The 20,288-nt window shown below is 24.1% G+C and overlaps 2 protein-coding genes across 2 annotated transcripts; both read left to right on the forward strand.

Annotated features, from left to right (window-relative positions):
• The first annotated feature begins 900 nt into the window (after nt 1–900).
• Nucleotides 901–1,992, forward strand: LOC128961050 (carbonyl reductase [NADPH] 3-like). Its single transcript, XM_054307258.1, has 2 exons — nt 901–1,456; nt 1,528–1,992. The coding sequence occupies exons 1-2, from the start codon at nt 1,009–1,011 to the stop codon at nt 1,920–1,922; spliced, it is 843 nt and encodes a 280-aa protein (XP_054163233.1). The 5' UTR covers nt 901–1,008; the 3' UTR covers nt 1,923–1,992.
• Nucleotides 1,993–2,620: 628 nt separating this feature from the next.
• Nucleotides 2,621–4,470, forward strand: LOC128961856 (peptidyl-prolyl cis-trans isomerase sig-7-like). Its single transcript, XM_054308157.1, has 2 exons — nt 2,621–3,265; nt 3,347–4,470. The coding sequence occupies exons 1-2, from the start codon at nt 2,755–2,757 to the stop codon at nt 4,282–4,284; spliced, it is 1,449 nt and encodes a 482-aa protein (XP_054164132.1). The 5' UTR covers nt 2,621–2,754; the 3' UTR covers nt 4,285–4,470.
• The last annotated feature ends 15,818 nt before the right edge of the window (nt 4,471–20,288 follow it).

Below are 20,288 nucleotides of genomic sequence, written 5' to 3' on the forward strand. Positions count from 1 at the left end.
TTAGTCTATTTGTCTATTTTTAACATTGTAATAAAATTTCCCGAAATATTTATTTGTATAATACTGTATACAAATAAATATAAGTATACAAGTAATATTATTTAAGATATAATATGTACAAATATAAACATGTACGACAATTAAATATGTGTAATAAATTTATTAGTCAGACAAAAACAATAAATGTCCCAGATTATATTTATATTTTTTTATTATATTAAATTTATATATTTATTTTATAGCTTTAATTACAATTTATATTGATAAAACCAGATGATTAATTTGAATACACTATTCATTTATGTATAGACAATGATTATTCATTATTACAACTATAATATATTTACTGTAAATGTAAGAAAACTATTAAAAATTTTAATAAAATTCATATTTATAGTTAAAATGATTTTTAAACATTTTATTTTATTTTGATTTAATTTATTAATTTTACAATAAAAAGACATTAAATGCAATTATTAAAAAAATTAATTTATTGTTGAATTAAATGTAAGTACAAATATATATAATATATTCAATTTGTGAAATATAAGTGATATTAATAGACAAAATACAATTACATGTAGTTTATTGACTACATTTTTATTATAAATATCTAATTAATAATTAATTAATTACAATTATATTTTTAATCATTAACTTTTAAAAATTATCATTAAATAAGAGTATAATTTATAACTTAAAAACTTTATAAACTGTATAATTTTTTAAATAAATGTTTGAGATTTTGTATTTTAAAAGTTTAATATATTTTAAGTTTACTGTATTTAAACAATTTTTTTATAATTTAAACATTTAATACATTTAAACAAACAATTATTGTATTAATAAATCAATTTTAATTACAAAACATTGAATTACTTTTAAAAATTGATTGAGTTTTACGTTATTTGTGATAAAAATACTTTTATTTACAAACAATACAACAATTTTATCGATCAATTGTTGGCCACATTTGTGTCCGATTTGAACAACAGGTCTATCAATACAATGAATACCCGACGAGTAGCGGTCGTGACCGGCGGTAATAAAGGCATCGGCTTTTCGATTGTCAAACACCTGTTCGGTCATTCCTTTGACGGCGATGTCATTCTGACCGCACGCGATGTGACCAGAGGTCAGGAGGCGATCAAAGCACTCAACGATTTGGGTTACAAACCGTTGTTTCATCAGTTGGACATCGATGACAATCAATCCATCAACGATTTGAGACAGTATCTGATGGACAACTACGGCGGCTTAGATGTGTTGGTCAATAACGCGGCCATTGCCTATCCATACGACTCGACGGCTCCGGTCACCGAACAGGCAGCCAACACATTGCGGACCAACTTCTTTAGCACTCGAAGTGTATGCGAAAAGTTGTTACCAATTCTCAGATCACACGCCAGAGTTGTTAACTTGTCGTCAGCGTTGGGAATGCTTAACAAAATTAAAGGTTTTATCTTTGCCGCCGATGTCTTGAATTTAATATTTATTTTAACCACTTTTGATGTCTTATATGATTAGGTGAATCACTGCGGAAACGGTTTGCTGATCCTAATCTGACGGACAAACAGTTACTCGATTTAGTTAATGAATATCTTGAAGATGTCAATAATGGCAGACATGTAGAGAAAGGTTGGCCAAACAGTACGTACGCCGTGTCAAAGGTGGCGGTGACGGCACTGACATTCATTCAACAGAGACAACTGAATGCCGATAAGTCACGCGAAGATATTGTAGTGAATGCCGTACATCCAGGATATGTGGACACAGATATGACACGACATAAGGGTGTACTGACTCCTGAACAGGGAGCCGATGCACCCGCATATTTGGCGTTATTGCCACCCAATTGTAAGGAACCAATCGGTGCTATGGTTTGGTTGGACCGGCGAGTCGTCAACTGGTTTACTGAATGAGTCTACAAATTATAATAACTTATAATCCATGGCTTAAACAATAATAATAATTACTGTAAATTAATAATTAGGGGATTATATGTTTGAAACTATATTCAATATATCGTAAATTGAATACAAAAATAATAATTATTTTTATAAAATTATATGATTTACAACAAAATATATTTTTATATGCAATCTCTTATAATATTATAGATTTGTTTTAATCATAAGTTGTTTACTATTTTAGTGAATTGTTTAACACTTATAAAAGTGTCTAAAAAAAATATCATTTATTTTGTGATATCTCTATGTTTATTATTATTATAATTACCGGTATATATATTATACCTATATTTTATATCAATAAAAATATATATTTATTTACTATTTATTTGTCAAATTAAATTACGGTACCTGTATCTAAAATATTTTTAAATATTTAGATAATTAAATTTTACTATGGGATTTAAAATTTTAGTGCATATATTTACAGGTAAATTATATAGTTTATATTATTAATTAAAACATATTTAAAAATTCACATTTTTTATTAAAATAACAAAAATAAATTGTATTTTAATAATTAAAAAAAATAAGAAATTAATTTTAAATTATGAATGAATTTATTACTGTATCCCAAAAAAACAATTAAATGATTAACACTATTTGTAACGTATTATATGAACAGTCCGTCGAGTTTATGGTTAATGTTTGTGAATAAATGAGTGAATAATTGAATAGAAATTGTCTACAAAATTGTTTGACAATTATTGTGATAAACATATATTGAAAACATTTAATAATAAATTATTGTTTGAATAAATCGTTGACCACTTTGTCGGGTGTGATGTCAGTGGTCATTGAGACGACAATCGGCGACATTACAGTCGACCTGTTTGTCAAAGAGAGGCCGCGATGTTGTCTTAACTTTTTAAAGTTATGTCAAATAAAATACTATAACTTTTGTGTCTTTCATTACATTCAACACAACTTTATCGCCCAATCGGGTGACCCGACCGGTACTGGCAGTGGAGGTGACTCTGTATTTCTGCAATTGTACGGCGAAAATGGCCGCATGTTTGAGATGGAGACCAAACCGAAGATCAAGCACAGGCGCAAAGGCCTCGTCTCGATGGTCAACAACGGTGAAGGACTTCACGGCTCACAGTTTTTTATAACACTGGCCGACGAATTGGATTACTTGGACGGCAAACATACGGTGTTCGGTGAAGTGGCCGAAGGTATGGAAGTGTTGGACAAATTTAACGAAGTATTATGCGATACCAATCACAAGCCGTATAAAGACATTCTCATTACTCATACCGTTATTTTGGACGACCCGTTCCCGCAGCCAAAGAGTATAATTATTTGAATGTTATTTATAGCGATATATTTACCGTAATATTATAGATATAATACTAATAGTATTGTCTTTTCAGATCTGGAAATACCGCCGCAATCTCCCGAAATTAACGAAGAGTTTCTCAAATCAGACCGAATTGGTGTTCTTGAAGATGTTGATGACACGGATGGTATGACAGCACAAGAAATAGATGAATCGATTCGAGATAAAGAAGCAAAAGAAAGAGCATTGGTTTTAGAAATGATTGGCGATATACCCGACGCTGAGGTTAAGCCACCAGAAAATGTACTTTTTGTCTGTAAACTAAATCCGGTGACCCGTGAGGACGATCTGGAAGTAATATTTTCGCGCTTCGGAACTATAGTGAGCTGTGAAGTGATTCGCGATCAAAAATCTGGTGAATCACTTCAGTACGCATTCATCGAGTTTGACAACGAAGAAGACTGCGAAAAGGCCTACTTTAAGATGGATAACGTACTGATCGATGATCGAAGAATTCATGTAGACTTCAGTCAATCAGTTTCTAAGATTAAATGGTTTGGAAAAGGAAAAGGAGTGACAATTGTTAAAGACTTTAAGGATAAAAAAGATGACAAATCTGGTGATCAGTTTAGACTTAAAAATAGTGCGTTAGGACAGAGAACTGATGCTAAATATAATTATGTCTACGATAAAGATGAGTATCAGGTAATGTTACCTAAGATTAGCCATAAGTCGAGTAATAACTCACCTGAACGGGACAGACACCATAAAAACAGACATTCTAGACATCTAAGGAGTCGTTCCAGAGATAGAGATAAAGATAGGGAACATAGGGATCGACATCGGGATAGGGATAGCGATAGAAATAAGGATAAGGATAGAGACAGATATAGAGAACGAAACAAATACACTGATAGAGACAATAAAAGATCTCATGGAAGACATGAATACAGAACTGATTCCAAAAGGAATAGAAGTCCATCACCTGAAAGAAGTAATCATTCGAGAAGTAATCATCGCAGCAGACATTGATATATATATATAACTATCAATTGATTATACAGTGAGGCCTACATTTTTGTTACATTTTAATTTTTCAGAAACTATCCATGATAATTTATTTAAATATATATCAAAATATCACGCATTGTATAGGATTTAAATAATTAAATGAAAATAATTGTTGTCATTGATATAGTTTTAATTAAATTAACTTTTGCGGCGACATTTTGTTCATTTTTATTAAAATGATAATGTTTATTGAATTATATCATTTTTTATTTGATTACTAAAATAAAAAGTATAACAACAAAAATCCTATATTTTGATGAGTATTTTGGAATTTTTTCGAATAAATTACCATGTACAGTTTTTTTAAATATTAAATTATTAAAATGTATTAAGCCTGTGGGCCACTATGTATATAGTGTTGTATAAGTTATAGACCGACACATTTGACCTTTAATTTCCTATAGATAATGATTATTAGTTTTTAAAATTTTCTTATGTTGTAAAATATATTGACCCAATTATTTTAATTTTTTATTTTCATCAATTATTAATGTAAAAATTGCAATTTACTTATAATAAGTAAATAAATATTAAGAAAATTGACTGTAATTAAAATATTAATAGTTATACGAAATAATGGACAAAATAAAATTAAAAAAAATACATTTTATTATTATTAAAATTGTATTTCAGTTGTATATACAGTATTAGACAATATTGATTAAAGTGGACAATAATATTATGATTTTACAATTTTAGAGGCAATTATCAGATTCAATAAAATTTGTAAATTTTATTAAATCTTTTTATTTCTCATAACTTTTATTAAGGATTTTTAATTTTTGTATTCAGATTCGGATAGAGAATCAAAATGTAGAATAGGATTAAACTAAAGAATAAATGTCAGATCTTTTAATGAATTTTGTTATGGAAACGCTATCTATAAAGTACAGTAAATTTATAAAATAATTAAAAAAATATTAATATTTTTATATAATATTATTATTTGGACTAAAAATTAAACGCAAGCTCAATACAGTATATTAAACCAATCAAATCTTTATAGTGTATTGGTTTAATAAATTAATTTTTATTTAAAAAACAATTCCTTATATTATAAGTTTACGCACCCATTGTATAATTAAATTACAATTTTTACCATAAATATAATACAAGTATTATATCTTTTCTATTATGTCCGAAAGTTTGTTCAAAAGTTTAAATGCAATTTCATATTATTATTTATGCAATGTTGTGATTATAATTAGATTTTGACAAAGTATTGAATTATTATAATTAAAAATTTTAAATTAAGACACTAATTAAATAAATGTTCAAATATTCATGAATTTAGAAATAAAATATAGAATTATGTTTATTTATTTAAGATAAGATTATAGTGTATTTCAATTTTAAAACTATATACGATATTACACATTCAAAAATATTTAAAACAAATTTAATAAATAAAGTATTGGTTGAAAATTAAGAGAGAGAGAGAGAGAGAGAGAGAGAGAGAGAAAAGAAAGTGAGTGTATGTGTGTGTGTGTGTGTGTGTGAGAGAGAGAGAGAGAGAGAGAGAGAGAGAGAGAGAAAAGAAAGTGAGTGTATGTGTGTGAGAGAGAGAGAGTGAGTGATTGAGTGAGTGAGTGAGTGAGTGAGTGAGAGAGAGAGAGAGAGAGAGAGAAGAAAGTGAGTGTATGTGTGTGTGTGTGTGAGAGAGAGAGAGAGTAATGACATATAAAAAAATTACAAAAAATTCCTAATTCAATGTTAATGACAGTAATGAGTATCGGCACAAAAGTTAGGCATTAATTCACATATTTATAAAAACCAGTATATATTGTACAATATATATATATATATATATATATATATATATATATATATTTATAAACAGTATACTACTCTTCATATAAACATTTTGTGAATGTCCTCCTCCTCCACAACTCACGGCATTCGCTCATTAACTCAAATTTTGCACCTTTTCCTCCAACACCATCTCAAACACTATTGTATGGCAATAAATATCAACATATAGTCACACAAAACATATACCAATATATACAGTATATATTCAGATCTTACTGTTATGTAATTCAACTTTATTTTTATACTATACAGTACTTGAAATGTATTGCTTGATACAGTACTAACAAACCATATACAGTATATAACTTATATACAATTTATTCTATATATTACTAATACAGTATTATTAGTTTTAAACTTAAAGCAAAAATATATGTTTTTAATAGAAAAGTTTTTTCTCAACAATTTTTTATTTGTTTCTCAAAATACTATTGTTTTCAATGATATTCAATATTAGATTTATAGTTATTTTAATATAAAAAAGAAAAATAATCAGTCAATCGATTGAATGTAAACTCAATGCCTTCGACTCTTATTTAAGATAATTATTATATTTAAATATAATAATATATTTTCAATAATTATAATAATATGCTGATGTGTTTATGTATGTATTATTGATTTTTACTTTATTAATATAAGTCTATTTAAGCATAATAATTTATTATTTAAATATTTATATTTCTTATTGAAACAATAGAAAATTATATAATTATATATGTGTTTACTCGTTGACAATAAATATATGAGTTTAGATATTTTCATATTATTAGTTTTGCAAATCAATTAATTTTATTTATAAATATACTTTTATGCATTGATTATTATTATTATTATTTTGTGGTATATGTGTTGTGCCACATATAATATGTTAGTACTTGTATTTAAATATTGAAATTATTTATGTTGTTTCTAAGCAAGTAAATATTTTATTTTAAAAATAATAATAATAATAGTAAGCAAAATATATTAATGATAAATAAAAATAAATAGAAAAGACAAACATAATTAATATACGATTTCAAAAAATTTAATTAAAAAAGCAATTTCTAAAAATTGTTTTATGTGAAAGTCATGATAAGATTTTTATATATGAAATTAATTAATATATAATTTCTATATAATCATAATTTTTGTTTGCCTTTATATATTTGACTCTATATAAAAAGTTAGATATAATTTTAATTAATGTTAAATACAATTAATATCTGTATATAAGATTTTCTCTTAATGTTAATTAAAAATATATCCATTGTTTTTTTAAGTATTCATATTTAAAACTATTTAAATATAAAGATTTGATAAAATAAACATTGAATAAATTATTTAAAAGGAAAATCTTTAGCTATAAATTTGATAGGATTTATATTGAATCAAATATTTAATATAAAACAATGATATTTCTGTCAATTTGTCGGCTTATATCAAAAAACATGGCTTTTAATATCTGAGGTGAACCTCAATTTAGCTCAAATAATATGATACTCACGCGTTACCCACTAATGTTTGGGTAATATTGTTAAATCCAAACCCAAAACAACAAGAGATAACCGCCCGATGGATATCGTGTCTCAGATCCCGATAGTCATAGGCAGGTGTTATGCTCTGCGCTTTTATACACCACTGGAAACTAAAACTTATTTTTTAATATTACATAATATCATATATGTATACTACATATGCATTGTGTGACCATATTTAGCCACAAAACATAAAAAAACAGTTAGACTATTAATGTAATGAATACTAATTACATTAATATTAGTGTATATTGAATATACAGTACACTTAATATTGTATAGTGTGAGAGATGATAAACGTTTTAAATTAAATAAAAATATTGGTCCAAACAATAAATTGTTAGACAATAAAAAAATTGAATACACAGTATAAACCAATTTATATGCCAAATATTCCCAACACATTAGTTGTATTACAATAGTAAAAATAGATTTAATTTTCTCATTGCGTTTCTAAATAGACAAATGATTATTAAAACTAATTTGAATGCAAACTTCGTATTAAATGTTATGATATTTCATGTAGTTTACAGTTATTGTAAATTTTTCAATAATATCATAAATATAATAGATATACAGTATAACGTAGTAGTAGATAATGTTTTATATTTTGTTTTAATAATATTTTTAAAATAATTTTAATTCAAATTAAAAATTATAGTTTTAATATAATACATTATTACTAACTAATGTCTTATTAATTTTAAAATTGACGATTTATTGAAATACTATTAACTGTTGTATATTTCATTATAAATTCTGTTATAAATTCATTATTTTAGCAAAAAAACAGTTTTCCCAACTGTTTGGTTGATGTACTCTTCAAATTGGCTATAATTGATGGCAATTTTTATATATTTATATAATTGTCTGTTTAGTGCCACAATAATTTGTATTAATAGACTGTTAGTCACAAAAATTGTTTTGCTTTTACAGTACACTATAATTGCAATTTTATATAATTTTACATAAAAATTAATCTATATAAGTATAAAGATTTTTATATATAAAAAATTTAATTAATTATTTTCATAGTATATATATTCATTTGTATAATATAAAGAAATTTAGTTTTCAGATTCAATGTCTCATTAAAATTATTATAAAGATTATAAAATTAGTATATATAATATTTTCGATATATTGTATTCAATAAATGAAATATTTTTATATTAAGTGTATATACTATAAAAGAGTATATTTTATTATTACAAACATAATATTCATCAACTAAATTAATATTTTGTTATTTAATATGATAGTGACGCCACTTGTAATAAATAATAATTATTATTACTTATAAGTATAAAAAATTTCAAACATAAGTGCAATATAAGATTTATATGAAGATTATCGGTATATAACATATGAAAATACATAACAAATATATGTAATACAGTATATATAATATAAAGACTCATTGAAAAAGAAATGTTAGTTAACTAGTGGTGAAGTGGTCTGGTATGGAGTGGTTTGGTTGGCGCCAGCAGTTGTTACAGTAACTCATTTGCCACTGTGTTTGATGAATGAGACCAGAAATTGAACGGTAAAAACTGTGCTTTTATTTTTGTAACCATCCGTTCATCCAATAGGTCGATATCACACATCAGTTTGACTATTGAAACACACAAAAGTCATTTACAAACATCACGTTTGTCTATACAGTATATACTAAACATGTTTATACTGTGTAATATACAGTATATCTTAATAATTTTTTTAAATTATAAAAATAATAACATTTCCCTCAAAAAAATTACAAATATTCTATTGAATTTTATTTTTAAACAACTATTTTTTAAAAAAAAATAACTAATCTTATTTGTAAACTATATATAGCAGTGTTTATTAAAATTTGTTTTTTATTTGTTATAAAAAGTAATTTTTTTCACCGAAATGTTATTGAATTAATTTATGAATAAAATCTATTAACAAAATTTTAGACCTTTTTTATATAGTTATTAATCATAAATAATTTATTCAATATTTTGTGATAAAAGCAATACCAGGTGGAGAATAATTATGTTAATTGCATAGAGAAAGCCATCAGTATGTTTGTATGCATATCAATGTACTGTATTTCCTGGCATTCAATTACTTTATCAACGGGTTTCACTATATGCTAACTAACCCTATCATTACAATTCATAATCCATTTGCCAAAATAAAAGAAACAATTGACAAACAAATTGTCTATTTTAGAAAAAACTCATAATAATAACAATAAGCAATACACTACTATTACTAATAATAATAATATTTATTTATTGTTATGAATGACATACTTTTACACATGTCTTAAGGTTTTTATTTTCAGTGATTTTTGTTTGCCATTAGTTAAAGCTATAGAAGTGATAGTAAAACATATCACAAGTTATACATATATCTGACATATGAATGCCTGGAGGAGGAGTTGAGAGATTCAAATGGTCATCCTTTTGATGTTTTTGTGAATATATATATACAGTATATGATATTTGAATAAAAGGGAAACACTGCAGACAACCGACGGCTCATAACTTTTTACACTTATATTTTTCAATACATTTTTGCTTTACTCCTAATTGTTTGCCCATAATTGTATTATCATTATTATTATAGTAAGAGCACTGTTATGCCATAACTCAAGTGCTGACATAAACATGCAATTTATGCTAATTTTCTCTGAAAAAGTAAACCTTGTTTGCTCTCTCTCTCTCTCTCTCTCTCTCTCTCTTTCTCTCTCTATTTTTGAGGCCAATCTATGTCCAAAGTTGACGTCTTCATCCTCTATGACTGTAGATTCAACTGTTAATTGTCGGTCTGATTACTACTCAATGATTATGTCTATATGTTTGTACATTCAATACCCAGTGTTTAACTTATCATTTATTAAGCCAAATAAGACATTTCCCTAATAGTAGTTATCATATATAGAATCTTAACATTTATTGGACTATTGTATCCAAACAATTGCTAAATATAAACTCTAACATTGACTATAAGTAGTTGCACTAACTTATTGACTTATTTTTCTATAATTAAGTTTATTTATATCATATTTTTAAATTTTGTTTGTTTCAGAATCTTTTATATATTCTATAAAAATAAATATCAATAATAATTATTTTATATTATTATTTAATTATTAACCATCAATACTAAAATGATATGTAATAAACTTAAGTTTTCATTAACAAAACTGAAAGTAAGTAATACAACATTCATTGATAAATGTCATAAATTTTATGTTGTAAACAAAATGATACATAATAATTATATGTATTTATTATAGTAAGAACTTATTATAAATATTATTATGTAAATGATCTGTTAGTTTGCTAATTGAGTGAATAACTTGAGAGAAATACACAAAATATAGTAATTATTTAGTGGTAACTCAAATGTTAGAGAAGCATAAAATAATTGTTTTGTCCCAATAATACCTTTTAAAAGTCAAATAAATGATTTTCCATTTCCATTATAATGTGATAAATACAGTATTATATATTGACATTTAGGGGACCACTGGACTCCCGTTAAGGCCTACTCTCTTATGATATAAACAAATGGCAAATATATTAATGTTAGATATATTCAGATAGACGTAAATATAGTCTCTATGTTTATAATCACGCGATTATTGTTTCAATGGTTTTGGGTTTGCAATCATAAACTAAAAACATGGTATAAATATATCAATACTATTATATATTGCTTCTATTAACCTTCATTTATTGATATTATACACATATATCTCAAAAACTTTATTTGTCTAGTTAGCAAATATATCTCCCGGTGCAATACACACATAAATTATATATACTGTATATATATATGTCTGTGTGCACCGGTATATAAATTTATATATACATTATACACTGTTTACGTACAATAGATATGTGTCAGTCTTTCCATTAGTAATGGATTATTAGAAAGACTGAAAATAAAGTAAAAATCAAAATATTTATCAATGGAAATATATGTTTGTAGTATTCATAATAATATCAATTTCGAGTCGATTGATACACAAAATTAAATTTCTAGTTTTTTTTAGAGATAATACTATATGTTTATTTGAAAATACTGGGCGATGAAATCAATGACTGATGTGGAGGACAGGGATTGTGACAGTGATATAATCACTGATGAATACCTCGCCCTTATTTTCATTTCATTTGCAAATCTCAAATGCACTCCTAATAATAATATATACTTTATTTCATTTTAAGGCCTTATTTTATGTCGATTCCCAGAGACTGACTCTCGGGAACCGATTTTATTTCATACGATAGGTTATTATATATATATTAAATACATTGTAAAGTATATACTGTATCAACGATATACTGTATATACAGTATATTCTTTATATTTCTGGTCTATGACTTTCATTATTAATAACAGTGTAGTTATCTCTCTCTCTCTCTCTCTCTCTCTCTCTCTCTCTCTCTCTCTCTCTCTCTCTCTCTCTCTCTCTCTATTTGTTTTACTTTTCATATACACCCAAAAAAAATCACAGGCTTTTAATTTGTAAATATATATTGTCTTACATTATTAGACAACTATAATATTTGATACATTAAACCTCTGTCTATATAATATAAATTTATGTATTTTATCATTATATATATATTTAATTGAAACATTTATACAGTATATTGTAAATCAATAAATTACATAAAATTACTATTGCATAATATACTATCATTAAATATAATAAATAATAAAATAAAATACCATATTTATGAATTAAATAGAATATTTTTATAAAAATAATTTAGTTAAATTTTAAATATTAGTTCCGAATTAATTAAGTAAATAATATAAATGTGATATTACTTGTAAATATAATTTGTAACATATTGTTAAATTTTATTATAGCATAATGTAAAATGTTTCATTTATTGTTTATTGTTAAATTATTGTATTTGTTTATTATAGTGATATCTTATATTATAGTCATATTATATCTTATATTATAGTCATATTATATCTTATATTATAATTTACAACTTATACAGTTATATTTAAAATTCCAAGTTTTTAAATATAACTAAAATTAATAATTAAAATCATTAATAATACTTTACATTAACAATAAAATTATTAATGATAATAAATTTTTAAAATATTCAAACTTGTTTTTCATTAATCAAAAAATTAATCAAAAATGTCATTTTTATAAAATAATATTTTAACAAATATTTATAGATAAAAAATATACTATAATAATTTGTTATAAGATTTAGACAAAATGAAAAAAAACAAAAATCATATTTAACAAAATTTATAACTTAAAAAATGAATCTATATTATTACATAACATATAATTTACTGTTTTATACAAATATTGTGTGCATTTAATTATTTAAAAAATTACAATTTGCTTTTATTACTTGTAATAATTTTTACAGAGGTTATAATAATGATAAATTTTTAAAGAATTTTAAAAAGATATTTTGTTTGTACAAAAAATAAATCTTAAACCAATTGTATGCTATTATTACTACTATTATGATTGTAATTCTCAATTTTTCACATATAATTTTTACAGCAAATATCTAATTATTATCAATGTATTTGAAGCTATCGTGAGATTGTGTGAGTAAAAGCACCGGTAGTACCAAAATTGAACATCCATTTCCAACAAAACCATTTCCAATCCATTTCATAATATTCTTGAGTTTCTCTATAATTTACGGCAAATTCTTAAGGAGTTAATATAATTATATTCAAATTGACGATCCAATTAAATATAAAAACAATTTAAAATAAATTTTATTTACATTGTATTTGATAGGATGATAAATATATTTTTTGACATACACTTGAACTATATTTTATGCAGTATATACATTATTTTTATTTTTATCTTATTTACTCAGTATAAATTAAAAAGCATTTATTATAATGTAATAAATATCAATATGATAATGAGCATTTCTATTGATTTTTATATTAAAATAATCAATATTAGTGTCATTTACCTTAAAAATTGATTTTTTTGTATTAAATAAAATTGCTATTTATACAATTTCAACTATGTTTATTTATATTTTATTTATTAATATATCGTATAACACATAAATACAGTATAATTACTATATTGTTTTTTGTGTTTTGAATGCCAATATCATATGTTAATATAAAAAATAAGTTTTTTTTATAATAAATTTCTAGTTGAACTTAAGTTTTTGCATTAACTCATTTTTTTTATAACAAAAACAAACATTACGCCCAATCGTTTAACAAACAGATTTCAATGTGCAATTCATTGTAAAAATTTCATTATTAGTGCAACTAATTAAATAGATGTTATATAATTGATTACTAAATATTACGAAAAATCATTATAATAAACTATCTAGCAATGTTTTTTACAAAAAATAATAACAAAAAATTTAAAAACTATGAAATAAATGAGACAGGAAAACGTTGTCTTTGAGATTAATTTTCACCGAAAAAAAACTTGAAAATAACAACAAAAATTAATTTGTATATGTATGAGAAAGTTTTATTTAAAATGCCTACAATATATATATATATATATAGTATATCCATGTAATTTGAACTAGATAAAAAACAAATTGAATCACATATATAGCATAATTGAATATTTAGCAAAAAAATTGACAAAATTGAATATTTTTTTATTAAAAAAAGTCCTTTTTCTAGCTTTGATGTACTGTGAGTAGTGTTGTGCATGAATTGCATCCAAATAACGACTTCAATGATATATTAATGTTTGGCACGACTTCGCACACATACACACACTTACGGCACATACAGACACACTATTGAACGATAGGTAGACCCATACCGGGAGAGAGAGTTAGTCACTATTAGGATAGTTGGCCACCATTTCATTGTATAGTATATGAATTGCTGTGAAATAGCGCTTTAGTCGAGAAATAATTTTAATTACATGTCCTCAACGATACGTATACATAGTATATACAGTATATATATATATATATATTGAATATAAGTTATCCAAAAACGCGTAAATGAGTTATAGTTGTTATATCCGGCTATCATTTTTATATTATTAAAATTTTTATATTAATTTTGTATATAAACTTTATGCCTGGTTTTGTCTCTACAGTACAGAAATATCTGAATTTTATTTATTGTACAGATTTTTCAAGTGTCGTCTCTCTCTCTCTCTCTCTCTCTCTCTCTCTCTCTCTCTCTCTCTCTACTGTTTTTTAGTGTAAATGTAATTATGAAAATTAATTTCATTTGTTAATAAATTAAAATTTTATAGTTATGATATAAAATGACACAAAAAAACAAAACAAAAAACATATCTATATGCAAAAATATAATTGAAAACAAAAATTTTTATCACATATCCAATCTAATGGTAATTGTTTTGCATTTAATGAGATAATCATCAAAAGTCTAAAAGTTTTTGTTGAAAAAGTGTTAAAATGAAAACGATTTACAACAATAATGTTAATTGTTAAGTACCATTAGTCTATCTGATACTTATCATATCATATGATAAATATTTAATTGAATGGCAAATCTGTTTTTATTTTTGATAGTAATCTTTTTTTACTACAATTTAATATGTGTATATATTTTGTTATTATATATTATATTACATTGGATTACAATGTAAAACACATTTACTGACACAATATACAGGTATATGACTATATATGTCCTTATGTTTTGCATGCATTAGTTGTTGTGATCAGCAAATTGTATTGTATTGTATGTATAATAATGTCGAGTGTGATATCTGAGAGTTTAAATGCACGCAAATTGTATTTAATTTCTAACCCAATATTTTTTGTTGCCTTAAAAACAGTGGGAAAACAACTGTCAGACCAGTTGTCATACCTCTCTCTCCCTCTCCTCTGAGTCTCTCTAATTCAATGCTATAATCATTGACCACTCATTCACTTTCTTCCTGTAATTATTTGCCAAATAAAATGTTACACTTTAAAAAAAAAAAATAATATGCAAACAATTATTACTCTGACTTTTCATTTGACAACAATTTGTGTTAAATAAATATGATATTTATTTAGCCATTATAATATATTATACTATTATTTATTACTTAATAAGCCAATAAATCATAAATACATTTTACATATAATTTTACAATAAATTGTATACTTCTGTATTTATTACTATCATAATTATGACCAAATTGCTACTATTTATATAATTGCATTTAAATGAATATTTAAAAAATATTAATATTGGAAAATTATAAAACAAATATTTATCTGACTTTTTAGAAATTTTAGATTAGAAGTTATGTAAAATCTTACATTTTTTCTATAATTTTCATGTAAACATCAAATTATAATTGTTACAATAATAATTAACTAAAATTGCAATTAAGTTTTATATGATTTATGTGAATAAAAAATTATTATATATCATATCATAGTATTTACTATTATTATTATTATTACTACTACTACTACTACTATTTTTTTACTATTAAAGTAATTCATTCACTGAAATAGTATTTTTATTTTCTATTGTAAACATATTAAAAAATTTTGATTAAAATTATTGCAGTTTTAAATTTTTTTACTGTATATAAAAAAAAGTAAACATTTGAAAAAAACTGTGTTTTAATTCATCGATTATTAGGCGTAACTGTTGTGCAAATGATTAGCCAATAGTTTACGAGAAGTTTTGCATAATTTTCTATTCATAGCCACGCCTTTACTTCCCAGCACTCAAAACAACATATGTATAGCAAATACTATGTGTCTTATTATTATTATTATACCTGATTTGCAGCGAAAAAAAATAATAATAAAATAAAACATATATTATAATATGCTTTTGAATAATAATATTTAGCTAAAACTTAATACACTACCGTTGTATTACTATAATAATAATATAATAATAATAATAATATTGAAACTTTTGTTTTATGAATCTATGAGAGGAGACAGTATTTGTTTGAATATTGAGAGGCGAATGGACTGTAAATTATACGATAGTATTAAAAACTGATGATATTATATGTCTTTTGAAAGTTCAATGAGAGTTGTTTCGTGTCATCTCTAATAGTAATCCGATTACAACGACTGCTACAAAATATTGTTATCATTATTATAATAATTATTAAGTATTGTAACATAATTTTTTTTAATACAATCAGTTTAATTGAATAAATTATAGACTGTATTTATATAAATATATGTCACACAACTTGAATACATGACTTTGACGTGTGAGACCATTATATAGCAAACATATATTGTATATATATATCTATGTTTGTGTGACTCTCAACTTAGACATTGATTTTTTCCAGTTATTACTTAACACATGCAATATTCACCAATTTATTCAAATAACAATATTATTGTTATTATCTGTTTAAATGTTAGTTTAAGTTAATTGACTAAAAAAACTTGTTGATAGCGATCGCGAAATCAGCACAATTGGTAAGTCATCGCTATTTCACATAATTGAAATACACACATAAGCACACACACACACACACACACACACACACATACATACATACATACACACACATACACACACACATAAACACATACACCAAACTATTGCTTCATTTTTATAAATATCTGACACTTTTTCTTTTATATCAACTATTTTGTTGCTAATTAGCCGGCAATAGCCTTAACCTTAAGGCTATAGTAAATAATAATAATAAGCATTTAATAACATCACACATGCAATGCTTTTGCAATGCCATGCAATCGATTTGCACTGTTATTTGGCTTTAATTTTTATTACCAAAATCTCCCGGTGCCCATTAATGTGGTCCACCATTAAGTATTGATATATAGTGTTGAAGTTTAGATTTTGAAAATTTTTAATTTTCCTCAAATGTATTATAAATATATATAAAATAAAAGTTAATTCCTATATACTGTAAAGATAAATGCTATTTATTATTCAAACTAAATTAACTTAATATTATAAAACACATCTTTTTGATAATGATTTATTTATTTACTTATTTATTAAACGAGAAACATTGTTCATAAATTAAAACTTTAATAATTTTTGACAATTGGTGATAAATTATTTTATTTATTGCTCAATAAATTATTAGCAAAAATTTTTATCAAATTAAATCAATACAAGTTTAATAATTTTATTTATTTATTTAATTTATTAAGAAATTATCTACAATAATATAATCAATATTACTCTATAATATATAGAGTCTATATCTATAATAATATATATGATGATTATCTTATTATTATAGAGGTATAAAAATTGTTTGTTTTATATCCATTAATGACAAGTAATCTCCTATGAAAACAATGATAATAATAAATATCCCAAACATTTCATTGAAAATGACATTAAATATATAGTGACAAAACAAATATAAATAATATAATATTTGCCGTAAAAAAGATATAAAAATCGTGATATAAGTGGGAGTGAGAGTACATCTCAACAATCATTTTGATAGTTATATTGTTGTCTAAAAGTCAGACAAATCATCAATTGCTTTATCTGTCATAAAATTACATATATTTTGCTCCATTATTATCACTAAATTTATAATATCTTCATATATGAGATAACATACAAAATTTGTATTTGTATTACAAATAGGAACTAAATTATAAATAAGTTTGTAATGTTTGTATGTTTATATAAAAATAGCAAAACTTAGTTCAATATTATAATTATTTCATTGATGTTAATTTGAGTTCAATCTCATTAAAAAACTTAATATTTAGATCTTTAATCGAAATTTTAACTAAAAAATGAGGAAATCTTATTAAACATTTTAATTAGTTAATATATATGTTTAAGATATGTTTCAGTGTTTAATTTAATAATAATATTAAATTATGATTATATCTAAATTATATCATACAATGTAGTGTATTATTTATTTGTATAATAATTAACTATTTCAATAATTACAGTATTTTAATTTGGTAATTTAGTATATATTTAATCAAAAATGTTTTATTTTATATGCATAATAATATTATCATAGATAAAATGTCTTACTAAAAATAAATATAAGGATTGACTCATAAATGAATCTATGTTAATTTTTAATTTTAATATTAAGTATATATTTAATATACTGTAAATATCAATGCAAACTTTATTTTTAAATAAACATAAACAATTACATTGATAGTTATTTTTTTTTAAATTTCTAATTTGAATGAATCACTTACAAGTTAACTAATTGCTATCATATCTAATTGCTATTGGGCTTGACTTATACATTACAGTGTTTTGCAAAATGAAAATCTAAATAATTATAATGAAATAAAACAACATTTAAAAGTTTTTATCCAAACATTATAATTATTAGTACACAAACTTATAATTTTATAATTAGTTTATTTATTTCAAAACTTAAGATTAATTAAGTTTTTCTCTCATAACAAATATTGAACACAAATTTATTGTTGAATGTATTTTTTAAAAAATAAATATTTTATAATTATATTGTATTTAACTGATTGAAAGCAAATCTTTAAATTTCGTTATTATTATAATTATGATTATGTATTCATCGACTTCTTGACGACTGTTTTATTATTTTATTTTAATATTTTTTGTTTTGTTGTTCAAACAATTAATTACTGGATATGCCATTTGAGAAAACAGTCTGCACCACAAAATAGGAGTATCTTATTGTTTCTCTATTTAGGAAAGGGATGACTGATTCCAATCTCAAGGCTAAAGAGTACATATTTTTTATTTTATCGCTTCTTTGAAACTGTTATGAGATCAGAGAGAGAGAGAGAGAGAGAGAGAGAGAGAGAGAGAGAGAGAGAGAGAGAGAGAGAGAGAGAAAGAGAGATCAACTTTTCATTTTGTTTTCTTTAATAACTAATTTTTAAAGGATTATATAATATAAGCCTCTTTACTGTCAGGCATAACATGTATTCATTGCTCTTAACTGAAGACAATTATTAACATATATATACATTACTCTATGTATAACTATTTTTGTTGTGACTGTAATGACCAGACCTATAATTTGTAATATTATTGCCAACTGATCCCAGACTCTCAGCCACCACTGTCTAAGCTATTGGTATTAAAAACCAGATATAATTAGAGTCAAAACAAAGTGATCATATAATTTAAATTGGTATACATTTTATATGTATAATAACATTTTAAGCAATTTATACATGTATGTATTTGTAATTTATATTTCTATAGATATTATTTATATTATGTATGGATAGATGTAAAAGCAGCTTAATACTGGTGTAGTATAATATTTATTTAAAATAATTGATGTTAACAAACAAATTGTTGATAATTATGATGTCCATTCATTGTATTATACATTATATATGATTTTTTGTCATTAATTTATGCGATAAGAGAGATGTCCAACAAAAATAATAAAAGAAAAAAACATGAAAAGAAAATAACAATAATTTGTATGAAAAAAAAGAAATGACTAATTGATTGAAACAGAAATTGATTTTATGGCAGTGTTTTGTAAATAAATTTCTGGACGACTCATGTATTGCCTCCCATTATGAAAACACCTCAAATGCAGACACAACGGTGCTCTTCAATGTTATGCTGACCGTAATGATTGTGAGCACGAAATTATTGAGAGAGAGAGAGAGAGAGAGAGAGAGAGAGAGAGAGAGAGAGAGAGAGAGAGAGAGAGAGAGA

Source organism: Oppia nitens, unplaced genomic scaffold, assembly GCF_028296485.1.
Source record: "Oppia nitens isolate AA-2021 unplaced genomic scaffold, nextdenovo-longstitch-racon4-pilon3 scaffold5_pilon_pilon_pilon, whole genome shotgun sequence".
Classification (NCBI taxonomy): Eukaryota; Metazoa; Arthropoda; class Arachnida; order Sarcoptiformes; family Oppiidae; genus Oppia; species Oppia nitens.

Bases quoted from the DNA above. Each gene is read 5' to 3' on its own strand.
- LOC128961050 (XM_054307258.1), top strand. From the start codon at position 1,009: ATGAATACCCGACGAGTAGCGGTCGTGACCGGCGGTAATAAAGGCATC. The intron at 1,457-1,527 runs GTTTTATCTTTG...TTATATGATTAG, and splicing joins AATGCTTAACAAAATTAAAG to GTGAATCACTGCGGAAACGG.
- LOC128961856 (XM_054308157.1), top strand. From the start codon at position 2,755: ATGTCAGTGGTCATTGAGACGACAATCGGCGACATTACAGTCGACCTG. The intron at 3,266-3,346 runs GTATAATTATTT...TTGTCTTTTCAG, and splicing joins CCCGTTCCCGCAGCCAAAGA to ATCTGGAAATACCGCCGCAA.